Source organism: Watersipora subatra, chromosome 11 (genome assembly GCF_963576615.1).
Source record: "Watersipora subatra chromosome 11, tzWatSuba1.1, whole genome shotgun sequence".
Classification (NCBI taxonomy): Eukaryota; Metazoa; Bryozoa; class Gymnolaemata; order Cheilostomatida; family Watersiporidae; genus Watersipora; species Watersipora subatra.
Genome location: NC_088718.1, coordinates 9,996,448 through 10,013,486, shown reverse-complemented (window position 1 = coordinate 10,013,486; position 17,039 = coordinate 9,996,448). Strand labels below are relative to the sequence as shown.

The following is a 17,039-nucleotide window of genomic DNA, read 5'->3' as shown; positions in this document are numbered from 1 at the left end:
CCGCCAAAGTGATGTACTGTAATTTTTGTTAGTTGTTTTTACTGCTATTATTATTATACTGTATCCTATTGAAGGTATAACCATAGTTTACTCTCTAATGTGTACTGTATGTGTATATTGTACCACATTTCATTTGTTATTATTACTGTTATTAATATTATACTGTATCCTATTGTAGGTATAACCATATTTTACTCTCTCATGTATACTGTATGTGTATATTGTATCATATTTCATTTGTTATTATTACTGTTATTAATATTATACGGTACCCTATTGTAGGAATAACCATATTTCACACTCTCATGTATACTATATGTGTATATTGTATCATATTTCATTTGTTATTATTACTGTTATTAATATTATACGGTACCCTATTGTAGGAATAACCATATTTCACACTCTCATGTATACTGTAAATGCATATTGTACCATATTGTAACCTAGGAACATGTGTGCGAGACAATGTAGGCTGTTTAATGTACTGTAATGTACAGCACTCAGTTTTCAATGTCTGTACGTGGTCAGTTCTGCATTAGTCTACACAAACATAGATTTTCTGTAATTACTTTTAGTAGATATTAAGCTGAGCAAATCTTCAGAAACTAGCTAGATTCTTTGTAGTGTTTGACTTGTTTTATAATTCTGGTAAGTTTTCTGTACTAGTTTGGGTGTACAATGTAGTTGCTATACATTATGAATCCAGATTCTTCTCAAGGCTAGATAAGCTATACCCACTATCATAAACCTTACAACCAATGTGTAGTTATAACTTGAACATTAAAAGCATTTCAATTTTATAACTATTTTATTTTCAAATGAGTTTTATAACAATAAAACTTTTATATATATAAGTTTGTTAGGAAGAGGTCTTATAAAAGTGCGTTCCGTAAAAGTTGGTAGATTTAATGGTGACAACACCGTAATTAAAATAAAAATATAGATTATTTTTTTAAACTAAACTAACATCATGATTCAGCAAATTTCATATAATATAGCGCATTATAATTTAATTAATTACTAATATAATTACTTTAACTAGTGTTAAAAATATATACAGATCAAATTATAAATTATAGTATATTTATTTATAAATTATGATATTTACATTTGTACAATCAAAATGCATATAAAACAGCTGGGTCACATCTGTTTTTCTAATTTTGAAACAAAAATGGACAATGAAAATAACATTTTACATGAACTGAAAATAACTTAAAAATTAATGGTTTTAGGTAAAACAGCACCTATGTATCTGACACTGTCGTCTCGATAGTCGCACAACTGCTCAAATCTTCATTACGTCTCCGTATCGCTCGTAATCTCCTGCTCTTTATTTTCTGGTAGTAGCCTCCCACTATCTCTATTCCATCTTTCTAAAAATAAATAACTTTGCATGAAGTTTTATTGGTTTTGGATGTTGGTAGAGAGCCACATTTTAATATGGGCCAACATTTCTGCTCTATTCTCACAACCACTAAAGGTGTCAGTTCTTTTATATCAAGTTGGTGCTAGCCATTATTCTGTCGCTAACCTGATAGTTGAAACCTTTAGTTCTTTTGTAAAAAGTTATAAAAAACATTGATTTTTCTAACATAATTTAGAAAAAACCTGTTCAAAAACAATTTAACAACAATTAGCTGCTAAATAAAAGCTCAGTTGTTAAAAATTCTGCTTTACTTTTTGATTGTTTTACTCAAATTTTATTCAAAATAAATTTGCCTTTGTTCTTTAAAAACTTTCAAGGATGTTCCATAATCCTAAGAGTGTAACAGAAAATCAAGCTTCAAGAGATTTATTTGCATTCTGATTATACATTGAATTACCTTGAAATCTTTGTTGCAAATGACATATATGATTGGTGTGACAATGCAGTCTACAACCATGGCAGCTGAGAAAACTATGTACATTATCTTTCGGTTTTGATTGGCAGCAACAGGCTGTAAAGGTTCAAGGTTGAAGCTGTCCACTATCAGCCATGTATAGTAGGGAGTCCACATAGCGACAGCAAGAAGGCCATTTGCTGCCAGCATGACAAGAACCTGCAAACAAACGGTGAGTGTTAGATAGATGATAAGATTTTCAACCTACTTATAGATTTGGAGTAATTCTAAACAATTTAGACTAGTATGTTATGCATCTCTCTTATAGATGAAAGGGTAGTGGTTCAAGCCCTGATTGTATCAGGTCTATTTTGAAAAAAACTGTTTTTACAGCCGTCATATTTAATTGTCGTACATCTCAACAGAAAGTATGATAAGGCATATAGAAGCACAACATAAATTACTTCTACACTTCTAATTTATAACTTGATGTAAAATGATTAATTCTTAGTTTGTTAAACAAATATCAGATGAGTTGTGGAAACATGCGCATCAATGGTAAGTTAAGCATAACAATATCTGCACACTATAACAACAAACCCGATAAAACAAAGTTTTTTTTCGTCGATAAAAATGAGCATATTTAACTTTTTTAACACAATCATGTAAACATGCAGCTATATGAAAGCAAGTTGATGACTTTTGAAGTAGCAGTACCATCTTAATAATTAGTTGGCCAGCTGTTATTATCAATCACATGGTGGGATAAAATTGGTGCCTAATAAATAAATTATAGTTTTTGAGAATAATTTTTGTTGCAGTCTAATATGTACAGTATGCATGATCTGAGATAATAAAAGAAAATGATTTTATGTCATAAATGACAAAGAACATAAAAAATTATTAGGTGATTCCATAAATACGATCATTTTTGTATTTTGGAAACAAAACTTTTGCAATTGTCACAGTTCATTGCCATCCAGTATCGGAAAAAAGGCGTTTATTGAATATTCGATGCTTAATTTCAACACAAAGTCGTTATTCATGTTGAAGTAGTATTGGCATTTTATTCATTGGGTTTTGGGGTTATTTATTCTGCCAAAACCTGCAGATTTGCGCAGTTTCACACCCATAAAATTTAATGGCATAAGTACTTACCCTGCGACTAAAGTGTGTGCGTCTGCCGCGAGATTCTCCGATGTTCTTTCGACGACACAATTTAATAGCTATAAGTCCATATGCTATGGCAATGACAGCTGAAGGTGTCCAATACTTGATTGCTGATGCAATAACGATCATTTGGTACTCCCTTGGATTGTAATGTGTTACTGTTTTATACGGATAACAAGCCAAGTTTTCTTGGTGATTGACGTTGACAGCGAGTTCACAACTAGTCAACAATCCAATCTGACAGAGCGCCGCAACAATCCATCCACATGCAGTTACTATGATCACATGGTTCTTTGTATAGTTAAGCATGGCAAATGGAAAGTATACAGCCATCATTTTCTCCACGGCTACGGCAGCGTTGAACAAAAGACTGCTGTAAAAGATAGTGTAAGTAACGAACACGTGGGCTTTACACAAGACCAAGCTGTTTGGATACGAAACATCTAAAACTGCTCCAATCACACCGCTTCCTGGCAATAATATCGAGCACAGCAAATCAGCGACAGCGAGATTAGTTAGCTGAACTTTAAGATGCCGGCTAAACCGTTTTCCACAAATAATAATGACCAAAGCTAGTACGTTTAGGGTAACTCCCAAGATTGCGAAGGTGACGTAAATGGTCCAATTTAAACCATTTTCAATGCTGAGAATAGTCTCATTTCTGTCTATGTTTTCAGCTGTAAAGTTTTCCAACATGCTTTCTTGGCTCTCAGTGTATTCGTTCATCCTACTCTTGTGTCTTAGCTTGGATGGCGAGCAAAATCAAGTCAACGATCTGATACTCCTAGTGTGTTGAGAAATGAGCAATGCTAGCGCATGCTGAAAGAGACAGAACTCAAGTGGTCATGAATAAACTTGTTTGAAAATATATGGCAATCCAGGAATTATATGCGGTGTTTGACGTCATTAGTCAAGCGTAGCCATGGTAATTATTTGGACAAAAAATAGTAACTTTAATATATCTAATATAATTACAGAATAACTAGAGGAACGTGCGAATAGCACTAGACCCAATAACTTCTAGCCTCCTGTATAGTTTATGACAGTTTGCTAATGCTTCTAAAATTTACTCTTCATAAAACTGTTAAAGGTTACGAGCATAATGATTGATAATGCCTCATAAGGAAAATTATGACTAACGCATGGATGCCCTTTGGCTCGATTAAATTTAAGTTTGTCTGAATCTTTATTGTTTGAAGTTCTCTAACAGACTATCTTGTATACCCAACCACTTAGTTCATAGCGAAACCCGCAAACCACTGAGTGTAACAGCCAAAAAACATCTTGCTTGTCCTACATCTAAGAGCAGAATTATATCGAGAGAACTTCTTTTTAATACAATTGAATTCCCATGTTGCAATATATTTTTTTACATGGTCTGATTTGCTTTTGTCAGCATTGATCAGTGAAAAAATTTGAGATGAAATCAAACAACTAACGGCACTGAGGAGTAATATTATCTACTGATTGCTCATCTAGTTTTTTAAACATTAAGTCTTTAGAACTTTCATGGCTTAGTTAGGGTTTATGGACTTATTCGAGTAGAGTTAAACATATGTAGAAGCATTATGAAAGCTTCCTGAAATACATTTAGCTATTCAAATATATCTATTTATATTTATCGCTATATTAACAAGATGGGTGAAATTAAATGAAATTATTAGTACCCATACTCTGGCAGACACGTGTTCCGTGAGAAATTGTCAAATGGAATAACTATACATTCTGATATTTAAAGCCGCAAGTGAGCAGTCGCTTGGTGCGGATGGTAGCACCCAAGGTCTAATCCTGTATGATGCTATCTTTTTCCCACCTTGACACTATGGCTTCCAACAGACAGACAAGCATAGCACTTAATTGTAGTAAATACTGTAAGTTAAAATATATTGCACTGCATATTTTTCTCTTTGCCGTATTGCTTGACGTTATTGACTTAACAGAAAATAATTTTCACATTATCAAAAGCATTGGTTGTCCCTCTATACATCTGTTTGCCCTACGCCATTGCTAGAAGTTGGAAAAATAATGCATCGCACAGGAATCATACTCAGGTATTAAGATTCCCTGTCAAGCACACTACTGTCTGGACCACAACACCATCTCACTGCATTATAGGAAAACTGGAGTTTAGGAAAAAGGATTGTGCCATACAAGGTTGTAACCAGCACCATTCAGTTTTAACTACTCCTGTTACCATCTGCACCAATTGTTTACCTTCCAGGATTGTAGCATTTTGGAGCATGTACTTATTCTCTGTGCTTTATTGACACACTAACTACATTAGATGCCTGACATTGCACAGGTAATAACAGAAGTTTTTGTACAGAAAATTTATTTTTAATTAACATATTCAACATCAAAATTTATCAATCTAACTTTTAAATCAAAGTGTTTGTTTATTTTTTTGAACTGTGTTATTTATGTTTACTGTGTTTATTTCTGATTTTTCCAGATATATTCAGATTTTTTCTGATACTACCAGATTTTTCTTCTGGTACAGTTTTATGCATAACGTTAGCTGCAGAGTTTAACGTAAAGCCATGAATGATTGGCATGTTTTCCAAGCATGAACTAAATTTATTCCAGGGTGTATGAAGCTGAACAGCGTAATTTTTTGGATAAATAGATGTCTACACAGATGGAAGTTGTGAGTTGAAATCCAGTTCATAGAAGATTTCTTATTTGCTTTAGCTGGACAGACACGATTATAGACGATTATAGATTTATACACGATTATAGACTGACGATCCCTTGCAGCATACAAAACTGCAAGGGTTCTAGGGTCTGAGTAGAAAAAAGGGATGCTATGTAGCGGACTTGAACTTGTTGCATTTATCTTAGTAAACCAACATTCTCACATCACCAGTTGTTCTGAATCGACAAAAGTTGTGGAAATAGTTATCTTCTATGCTTTCTCAACAAACTTGACAATCTCTCATGACCCAAAAAACCTTATTTCAACTCATCATTGCTTCTTGCTTGCTATTAAATTGTGTTCATTCTTTAGTCGTAGGACTTTATTACTGAAAGTAAAATATTCGCACAATAAAGCCGAAACCTTTTTTACGGTCATTTTCAACCTCAATCCTTTGAGAAACAAACAGATATTCATATCGATACTTAAAGTGATTAGTACTATACCATGTTTAGAGTTACTTGCAGCACTACAGTTTTCAGATAGAAGTAAAGAGTAAAAATGAAAGAGAAAGTGTAAAAACAACAAAGAAAGTAAATTAATTTAATTTTGACTAAAGTAATTTTAAATGCATGTTTTTATTGCTCAACCTAAAACTGAAACTTAGAAAGAACTTGGTGTAAAGTTGGTACTGCCAGTGCTTCCTTTAGAAAACGTTAAAATTGTTTGTGGAAGAACTAGCATGTAACCATTCGAGTTAAATGTACATGTTAGGTATACAGACTGCAATCATAACAGCTCTATTATATGGAGCTGCGATCTGGACAGTATATCAAACACAAGTGAAGAGCCTGAATGAATGATTTTCACCTGAAAAGTTAAGGTCAAAAACACAAAAATCCTAAGACAGGCTGGTCTCTCATTCATGGTGGAAATTTGATGAAAAAGGCATAAGATGGCTAGGACATGCGCATGGGGTGGGGTTGTGAACAATTGCCAAAACAATAAATACATGTACAGTGCCGGACAAATTAGTTGGAACGCAATTGTTGACTCGCCAAATTTTTACTTAATTTGTTTTCTCAAAGTTTTGGTAGTTAAACATCCAGTAACTATGTATATTTATATATCAATGGAATTCTTACACACTAAGAAACCCAACTAATCTTGTTTCAAAAGAATATTTTAATCCTCTCTCCATTTACTAAACAATTTTGAATGTGAGTCGAACTTTAGGAGGTTTACTTAAACTCACTTACTGGAGGATTAGTTTATCTCTCAGACTCACTTTGAAGTTCTAAATGGACTTCAAAATATGTTTGGTATTTTCTCAAGACATGTTTTTGTGATTGTTGCATAACTTGAATACTCAAGTTGGCCAGTTTAGTATAAATTGGCTGTAAGCTGTTGAGAGAATGTCACTCATTCACAATGTCTATGCTTCAAGATAAGAAGTTTACCGTAGTGGATCTTTACACGGAGAAGAACATGACAATATGAGAAACTGTTGACAAAATTGATTGTGTTGTACACAGTAGATTTCAGAATGTTTAATTTTGCTGAAATTTGTCATATTGTCATGCTCTCCTCCGCATAGAAATGCACTACGGTAAACATCTTATCTTGAAGCGTAGCCATTGTGAATGAGTGACATTCTCTCAACAGCTTACAGCCAATTTATAGCAAACTGGCCAATTTGAGTATTCAAGTTATGCAACAATCACAGAAAACATGCCTTGAGAAAATAGCAAACATATTTTGAAGTCCATTTAGAACTTCAAAGTGAGTCTGAGAGATAAACTAATCCTCCAGTGAGTGAGTTTGAGTAAACCTCCTAAAGTTCGACTCATATTCAAAATCGTTTAGTAAATGGAGAGAGGATTAAAATATTCTTTTGAAACAAGATTAGTTGGGTTTCTTAGAGCGTAAGAATTCCATTGATATATAAATATACATAGTTACTGGATGCTTAACTACCAAAACTTTGAGAAAACAAATTAAGTAAAAATTTGGCGATTCAACAATTGCGTTCCAACTATTTTGTCCGGCACTGTATATTCACAACTCTCCAAAGGAAAGAGAAATCAGGGCTGACCCAAACTGACATGCCAAGATGTAACTACCTAAATGTAATATGAAATTGAAGGAGTTAAATATCAAACAGATGACAAGAGAAGGCAGAAAACAGAGTTGCATGGAAGTCAGAAATAAATCCTGAACCGCATGACAGTCATTGTTAAACAAACAGCTGTGAGAGAAAGGCCACTGAAACTACAAATTGCCAATAGTCCTACTAACTTTATTTCCAAATTTTCCATTGTAAGCCAGTAGTTTAGTGTGCTGTGATAGATCGTCAGACACGCTAACAAAGCACAAAGAACAACTATTAGCATGATCATTCTGTAACTCTACTGTCTGCTAAGCTAAAATTCATAAGTTCAAGTCTAGTACAAAGTAATCATTTATTGTAGCCTCTGACCCTGAACTCAGACAGATATCGCTATTATTATAGAAAATAATAACAATGAAAACCTATTTAGACTGATTATTACTTCCATAATTTTGTCTTTACATATAATCTTTTTGCTTGTTTTGACGAATATAGTCTGGGTTTAGTCAGCACTTTTTACTGCTCAACGCAAATACAATATTTACAATATTTGTCTACACGTTGGAACCAATGAATAACGTTCGATTTTTCAAAAAAATGAATTTGTGCCAAGTTTCAGTAGATCCTAACAAGAAGTATCAGTATTTGTTGTCATTAGAAATTGTTTTTGATGTTTGAAGTGATCTGACTGCCAAAATGTTTCAATATTAAAATCAAATTAACTCGATTAAGAGTTAAAAATTCAAACTTGGTCGCAGTTAAAACGCTTGAAAAAAAACATGTGCGAAATGATATCACTAGTCGCTATCATTGTTATAGTTGATATCAGCTATTATGTTCAAGTTGCAGCATTACACGTCTCTATACTGTTGATCTCTTTGCAGTTATAGATGTCATAATCACACTTTCGATTGATCTGACAATTTTAACCGCAATCAAGTTTTGTCATCTTGAAACATCTTGGCAGTCAGATCACCTCAAACATTCAAAACAATTGCAAATGATAGAAAAATACTGATACTTTCTGATAAAATCTACTAAAACTTTGTGAGAGTTCTTCTTTGAAGAAATATTTGTTCCAATGTAAAGCATACATTAGAAGGGACCATCTTGATATATTGAGATTTAATTTTATAAAACAAACATGTATAAAGCCAAACTAAGCCATCTCATTCCATCATATTAAAATCTTGCATACTAAACACACATTCCAAAAAGTTTTTTTTATGAAATAGTGTTTGGAATACTTGAATTACGCTGTAACACAAAACAAATGAGTAGCGCTGAAGCAGTAAAAAACAGACAACCATAATATTAGCATTTTTGCGTTTAATCTTGGCTAGACAAACACTGATGAAAGATTTCAGTTGAGTAGCCAAAATGACATCGTGTGCTGCCAAAATGCAGAAGGGTGTGAGAAAAACTAGGTCTAAATGAACACGATGCCTTTTATTGGTGAAGTGCAAGCTGTAGTACCTGTGATTGGCTGGAAGAGTCGGTTTTCCAATAGATACGAATGCAAATTGATTGTATTCATTTCTTATGTTTTAGCGGTTTCAATTGAGAGTTGCTATTGAATAATGGTGATGCGGCTTAACACAAACAACTGCAGGTATGTTATGTAGATGTCTCTGGTGTCAGTTGTAGGATAGCTGATCCAACAGTTTTCATTTTTAGTGTTCACTGATTTTTATCATTTACTTTTGAAATATTTCATCACTACACCAAAGTTTTGCTAGCACAAAATATTGGAGATCAACTGATTCGCTGTAGAGGTTTCACTAATGACAACATGCATCTATCCAGAATGCCACTGTTTTCCACTAAGTCCAAACGCCATTGTCAAACTACATGTAACTTTAAACCTAATGCGTGTAGAGCTGGCTGCTGAGTATTTATGGTCCATCTTACAACAGTATTAATAGTTTTGCTGTCAGCAAATAAGCAGTAATATGCACAATTCCAATTGACCAGCACATTTTCAACAGAAATTCAGTGGCTAAAATTTTTCATTTATTCTGTAAAGTACATGCACTTATCTTAAACTATAATATTTCAAAAATAATTAAAAAATAATAATTTAACAGCATATTCTAAAACAGAATCTGTTGCAATACACACCATAAATACAGGCAGAAAGGGAAGTTTCTATGGCTAATAGTTCAACTATTTTTAAGTGTGGTAGGCTAGCTTACCTAAGAATCCTACAAATATGCTGTGACAAGCCAACTTGGCTTGTCACAAAAGCCAAATATCTGTAAAGTTTGTACATGGGTGCGTTTACATCGCACCTACAATTGACCAACAAGAAATGTTTTAAAGTCAGACTTAGACATAATTTTAGCTTATTCTATCAGAAATTATTAGTATTTTTCTATCATTTGGAATCGATTTTTATGGTTGAGGTGATCTGACTGCCAGAATAATTGAAGATTATAGTCAACAAAACTTGGTTGTAGCTAAAACCCTCAGAAGCTAGATTTGCGCTGAAACCTCATCAATAGTTGTGAGACTGCCTGTTTCCCTTGCTAATGATAGACAGTACATTCAAGTTGCAGCGTTGTGTCTTTTTTCCGTTGATCTACATGCATTTGCCAAAGTGCAACTATGGTTGTCATAATCGTTTTTTCGCTTGACTCCGAGCATTGCAACTGCAATTAAGTTTTTGGTCGATTTTAGTCTTAAAACATTTTGGCAGCCAGATACCTTCAAAAATTAAAACAACCACAAATGATAGCAAAATATCAAAACTTTGTTGATAAAGTTTGCTTAAATTTACTAATTTACTGCTTATGTAAGTTCAACTCTAAGACCAGTCTATCTTACTTAGATAGTTTATGCTAAATCAGTGTGAAACTCAAAAAAATCTTGTGCAGTAAGTAAATCTGCTGCATCAAATGCTATTTTGGTTGCTTTTAAAACCAACTCTGGACAAAAATTTAGCCAGTCTGCCGGAATTACAGATTCCCAGAATTAGAAAACTTAGAAAATTTGAACAGCCCACCCAAGTTGAACAGACCACCCGAGTTGAACAGACCACATGAGTTGAACAGACCACCTAAGTTGGACAGACCCCTTGAGTTGGACAGGCCAACAAAGTTGAGCCTTCAAAGCAAATATGGAGATTGTATAAAACTATTTATTTACTTAATTTTATTTTTGGTTTCCTAACCTTAATTTAACAATAATAACAGCGGGTGAAAAAGCAAACTTTGTTTGCTCAGAGAAGTAAGGACTGGACAATGCTCGGACATTGAAAATTGAGCGCTGTATGGTACTGTACTGTACATTAAACTGCCTATATTCTCTCACACATACTCCTAGGTTACAATATAATACAATATGCATATACAGTATACATGAGAGAGTAAAATATGGTTATATCTGCAATAGAGTATAATGATAATAGTATAATGCTAATAGCAGTAATAATAATAAATTAAGGTTACAGCATGACATTCAGGTGGGACGGGAGACTCATGTGCACGCGTTGCTAGTGTCGCCTGTCCGGAGAGCCTCCTATCGGTCAATGGCGTCATTTTGCAAACAGACAGGGTTGCATGTGACAGTCATCTATGCTCAGGACGTTGCCCACCCAAATGTAAGTAGAAGAGAAATCCAAAAAACAAGTGTCAGTGTCAACACAACTAGCAACATGGTCTCATACAATATGTACAGATCTGATTAACAAATTGATCCTGAATTATTTTCTTTAACATAAAGTATTTTTTGCTTATTTCATTTAGCTTTGGCGGTAACTAAAGAAACATTGCATTTTTTGTGCCTAAAGACTTCAGTTTTGGCTTGAGTAGCTAATTTACGCAAATATTTTGTGTTCAACAGAGAAATATTTTTGTATAACATAGATTGAAGCTATTAGTGTGAAGCCTTGTAGTGCTAGCATTTTAAAAAAAACCTGGCTTTTGATTTATCTGTAGCACATACAAACCTTGTTTGCAAGTTTATCTTAAGCTGTGTTGAGAAAATGTACGCGTAGTTCAGGTGCTCAAACATACTGTAAAACCTCTAATTGAATGCCATTTCTATTTGACCACCGCTACAAGAGAAGAGTTGAAAAATAGAACGGCAACCCCTACTGGAAGGCCACTTCCAGTTAACCACCCTTTTGACTATCTTTGATCTTTATGAGCCTACAGTATCAAGTGATCAGTAGAAAAGTGTCCACTAAATCGTATTAATCAAGAATCATTTACATTAATAACAATCAACTCTCTCGTTGCCCAACTCCAAAGCTTTTGGTTTTTTTTCATGAAACTGTGAAAGCAACATCATAGATATAATCAATAGCGGTCTCAGGCTAATAGTAGTTCCTTGTTCAACATGGTATGATACTTCGAAGTACATGTACATATGTTTAAATCTATGTTGGTAGATGAACTTTCCAAGCAATGCCATAGAAATGATTATTAAGTGACTCAGGCTAATTGTAGTTTTTTGTTTAACACAATCTTAATACTTTGAAGAACATGCATAAAAAAGCAGTTTGCAAGTTCAGGGCCAAATGTTATGTTTAGCGAGCAAACTTTTATGTGTTGCTTTTCTGCTAAATGCACAGCGGGAAAGTTTTGCTCTGTCACACATTTTTTGGACGCTAATATTGACTAGTTCAGCAGTTCAGAAAAAGATTCAAAGCCAGAAGACATTGTGGAAGGTATTGGACAACTAGAATATGTTTGTTTCTTCAAAAACAACAATCAGAACGCAGTCGTCCGAGCAAACGATGGAAATATTTTTATTTTAAAAACAAAAATTGTTGTTTCTGCATGTAATATAAGTATGGTTCACTTATGTCACTTTTTTATAAATATATATACATCTGTTTATGAACAAGTAACACATATATTCATAAATATATATACATATATTTACATAAAATATATGCAGATTTGCAGCATGTTATTTAATAGCATTGTTGCAGCTATTTTAACACAGCTTGCAATGGATCGATGCTCATAACTCTACTTCTATTGCACATAAAAAGCTAGTTTTGACTGCAAATTGTAGCAAACATATCAATGAGTGCAATGAGCCTTTGTGCAACATTGTTAAATATAATAAAATAGTAATATGTACTCCAATTTAGAATAAAATTAAGTTTGAAAATACCAATGAATTGCAAAGGAGGCCACAGGCTGTTTCATATATAGACGGTATAATATCATGGCAAGTCAATTGCAAGAAATCGATATCAACTGGTTGAGATATTTCTCGGTTTCTCAATGCATATTTATTAAGAGATCTTTGACAAGTTGGTGCAGGTAAGCAGATTTATTGCAACTAAAAGGTTTAATATCGCTTCACCAGAAAAAGACAGCAAAATATAGGCGACATTTGTTTCACCCATGATAGCGATAAATTTATCTTTCAAAAGTTCTGACGAGCCATTTAAAAAATACCCCGCTAGCCTTTATTTGAACACCGCCTCTAATTGACCGCCACTATTAAAAAAGGATTAAAAAATAGGCCTTCAATTGAGGTTGAAAAATAAAGCACCATGGCGTTCAGTTAGAGGTTTTACGGTAATTGCATACTCTGAATCTGCAAGTTGAACAGTTTATACGGATTTATAATTTAAAATCATTTACAAACCAATGTTTTCCTAAACTAAAAATAATTAACTGCCACACTTTCTAAAATTGATAAAATGGTTGCAGAGCAATTTTTATTGATCAATGACTGATATATGCAACTGTTTACAAGATCTGATAAATCAACTGCCTTGAATTCATTTGGCAATTTTTTGATGGATTAGTTTAGTTCTTTATTCATTCTTGATGGTCCGTTTGATATAAGAGTTTTTGAGAAGGATACAAATAGCTGAGAAAGCCATTAAAAATTACTCAATCAAAGCAAACAACGTCAGAGCTCAAAAGAATCTAAAAATACAATATTCATTTGCAAGCTAATGATCTTTTTTGCGCTTGTATTTTTTGTTTGATAAACAAAGCCTGAATAACAAGCTGAGAACATGCCCTTATACAGGCTTGCACTGGTATTATTGAGAGAAAGGTGCCTATTAAACTTGATGTGTGCCTTGCAAAAGTGAGTCTGGTTTAGAATGCAAACATATGAAATGGTCGATCTTGTGATTAGTTGCTCATAGTTTTTATATCTTGCATCGCTCTCTGAGTGGTGAGAACAAGATACATTCTATAGGAATTTTGCTTATAGGCTACAGTTTCAAGTCAAATTTTTTCAAGTCCTAATTAGCCATAAATAAGTGTGTTGCTTTGGATCAGATTTGGGATCAGTTGTCTGATTGCTGTTGGGTGAAAGTTGGGTGCAGTTGAAGTTGGGTGCTTCATGAAGTTGGGTGCTTTATTTATCAGCTTACTGTACAGTGAAAAAAACCTGAAAAAGAACTCATTTGGTAACAGAAGTAATATTCTGTGATTCTTTTAACAAAAATATGACTAACTTAGGACCTACTCAAAATTTACATTCAAAAACTTTGAAATTCAGCTTTATGTCAGTTTTAGCTAATTTTTCTGCCTGTTAGATAAGGAAAACCTTTTTCCTCTTTAAAACTTGAGCAAAAATGGGTATTTTCAGAAATAACAAAATAAGTAGATGACAGCATACACTTTGTGTTTGTTAGACGACTGTGTGTTTTAGACACCAATTTTCTACCTTTTAGTGTACTAAAATTAAGGGATTTTGCGAAAAGAATGTGCTTGAGAGGATTTGCGCAAGCGTTAGTTCTTAACTTTAGCGTTCATGTTGAGATACTGTCCCAGTCCATTTTGAAATTTTTTTGAAAGCATATATTTCTCAAATTTTAAAACAGACAAATGATTTTGCAAACTTTCTGTGCATTGAACATTGTTTAGCGCCATTCGTGTTTAAATTTGGTCAAAGTTACATGATTTGGCTTTCTAAAATTCGATAGAGTAATTTGCCCCGCTCTTCGTTACTAAGCTAGTTTAAAATATGAGCTCCCTAAAGCACCTGACCGTTTATTAGTTCTGGCAGCTGTTAAACTAGGTTTCGTTTGTTAGTTCACAGTTGATGTCATCGAGACTACGGCTGTCAGGTAATCTCAATTTTTTATAAATGCTTAAATGTCTGTAGTACAAGCCTGTGTTATAACAAACCTGTTCAATAAGTGCTAAAAGTGTTTTATTAAGGGCAACTCCAAATTTATGTATGCCATATGCTTGAATAACTGTTGTTTGTTTATCTCAATAAAAGCAATACGCTATTTTGATATGCAGTAATTTGTAGTAATTTTGAAGTCTGAAAAACCTTTACAAAAAAAATTGACGATGAGCTTGAGATGATTTGCGCAAGCCGCAACACAAAATTTTCTTGGATTTTATCAAACATTATCAGTATTTCTATCACTCGCGATTGCATTTGATGTTTGAGGTGATCTGACTGCCAGGATGTTTCAAGATTGAAATCGAAAAAAACTTGATTGCAATTAAAGCATTCAGTTTCAAGCAAAATTACATTTATGACGTCTATAGTTACAAAGAGACTGCAGAATAGAGACACGTGACACTTTAACTTGACCATAATAGCCGATATTAACCATCACAACAATAACAATTAGTGACGTTGTTTCACGAATACTTTTCTTTTGATCATTTTAGCTTCAATCAGGTTTTATCGATTTTGATCTTTAAGCATCCTGATAATCGAATCACCTCAAACATAAAAAAATCACAGATGATAGAAAAATTTCAATTTCTTCTAATAAAATCTACAAAAAACTTATTCGAGTTAATCTTTAAATTAGTAATTAGGGAAGTTTTTACAGACATGGGCCAATATTAATTTTTAAGCAACTGATACAAATGACACAAAGGTATTCTTAGTGTGAAAGTTATTCTGTGTGGTCCAATATTTCTACTAGAATGTTTACTACTTATCTTCTACGCTTCAACTCATTTTGGCTATCGAGATTAGGAATGAAAATTGACACACAGCCATAAACAAAGCTGATATGTGAATTAAATATGAATGACACAACCGATTTTGCTCATATATAAGCTAAATCCCAAAAATGGTCTGCTTATACAAAGACCACTAGATGGCTGACAGTCTCCAAAATCATTTTAGAAAAAATGTTCTAATTATTTGCCATTCTCAGAGGAACCTTAATGGGTTTTGCTATTCGATGGTCAGAGTAATAAAGTTTCTCACGTTTAAACCCTACTGTCACTATGTTTCTATGATGGGGTAAACCCATGAGTTTGTGACATGTGCAAGATGAAAACAGCAAACCGTGCAACTCGATAAAGTTCTGTTACTTGCAAATCTTTACCGAATGTTTTACGCGCATAGGAAAGATCAAAACAACATTGGCAAATGATGTGCAAAAAATGCACAACAAGCTATGCCATTTTAAACACTTTCCACACTTTAGTTGTTCCTATTTCAATTTGTTGAGACAGGATTGCGTCGCTATGACTTCTGGCGTAGTTTTTCTTGTCCTTTTTACCAAAGTGCCCAAATTAATCAGCAGCATACAGATGTCCAGTGAACCACTTATTGAGCAATAACTCAATATGCGCAAATTTTCGAATCTGCACAATGGTCATCTAAGCGACTACATTGTAGTCTGCAGTAACAACCCTGCATTAGGAGTTAAGTGCGAAGACATACCATACCCATCTATAAAGCACTCATTTTAGACAGTACCACAACAAATTTCAAATGTCTTTAATCTGTGTTCTAATTAGAAACCTACTTAAGAAATTTTTGTCATGCCGTCGTTTGATTTTTTGGTTTAAGTAGCTTGGGAATGAGGAAAATCCCTTTTTTTTAAAGAGATGAGAAGGAAATAAATTTTTTATGTAGAATGTTGTTTATAGTTTACGGTTTTTAAGTCGCATATATGTAAGTCTCAATTAACTCTAAATATGTGTTGCTTTAGATCAGGTTTAAAAGCAGTTGTTTGATTGGTTCATAACACTGAGTGCTTCATTTATCAACTTACTGGGAGATAACAACAAAACTGCAAAAAAATTATTCAGTAAAAAGAGAAATACTTGGGATCATTTAACAAATATATATACATACTTTTTACGGGCGGTTCATAATATTTTTACAAAAAAAATGTTTTACACGCAATGCCGCAAAAAACAAACAATTTAAAAAAGTATTGCCATGTGATGTCAAAAGCTCCAAAGAAAAAGTTTATGTAAGGAAGATTACTTCTAAGTTCAGCCAAACATCATATCTCAAAAAGTATGACAAAAAGATTAATAACTGAAAAAAATACTGTCACGTGGTTTTATAAGGAAGACTGAAAGAGATTAAGCTTAAAAAT

At 33.4% G+C, this 17,039-nt stretch overlaps 1 protein-coding gene across 1 annotated transcript; it reads right to left on the bottom strand.

Annotated features, from left to right (window-relative positions):
* Positions 1–890: 890 nt before the first annotated feature.
* On the bottom strand, positions 891–3,723 carry LOC137408680 (mu-type opioid receptor-like). Its single transcript, XM_068095261.1, has 3 exons — positions 2,985–3,723; positions 1,830–2,045; positions 891–1,379 (listed from the first exon to the last, which is right to left on the bottom strand). Exons 1-3 carry the CDS (start codon positions 3,720–3,722, stop codon positions 1,251–1,253), a joined length of 1,083 nt encoding a protein of 360 aa, XP_067951362.1. The 5' UTR covers position 3,723; the 3' UTR covers positions 891–1,250.
* Positions 3,724–17,039: the final 13,316 nt, after the last annotated feature.

What these genes read in the sequence shown, in the direction of transcription:
- LOC137408680 (XM_068095261.1), bottom strand. Translation starts at nt 3,722, where the DNA reads ATGAACGAATACACTGAGAGCCAAGAAAGCATGTTGGAAAACTTTACA. An exon ending in GCACACACTTTAGTCGCAGG is followed by an intron (nt 2,046 to 2,984) that starts GTAAGTACTTAT and finishes GTTTGTTTGCAG; the next exon opens with GTTCTTGTCATGCTGGCAGC. An exon ending in TTTGCAACAAAGATTTCAAG is followed by an intron (nt 1,380 to 1,829) that starts GTAATTCAATGT and finishes ATTTATTTTTAG; the next exon opens with AAAGATGGAATAGAGATAGT.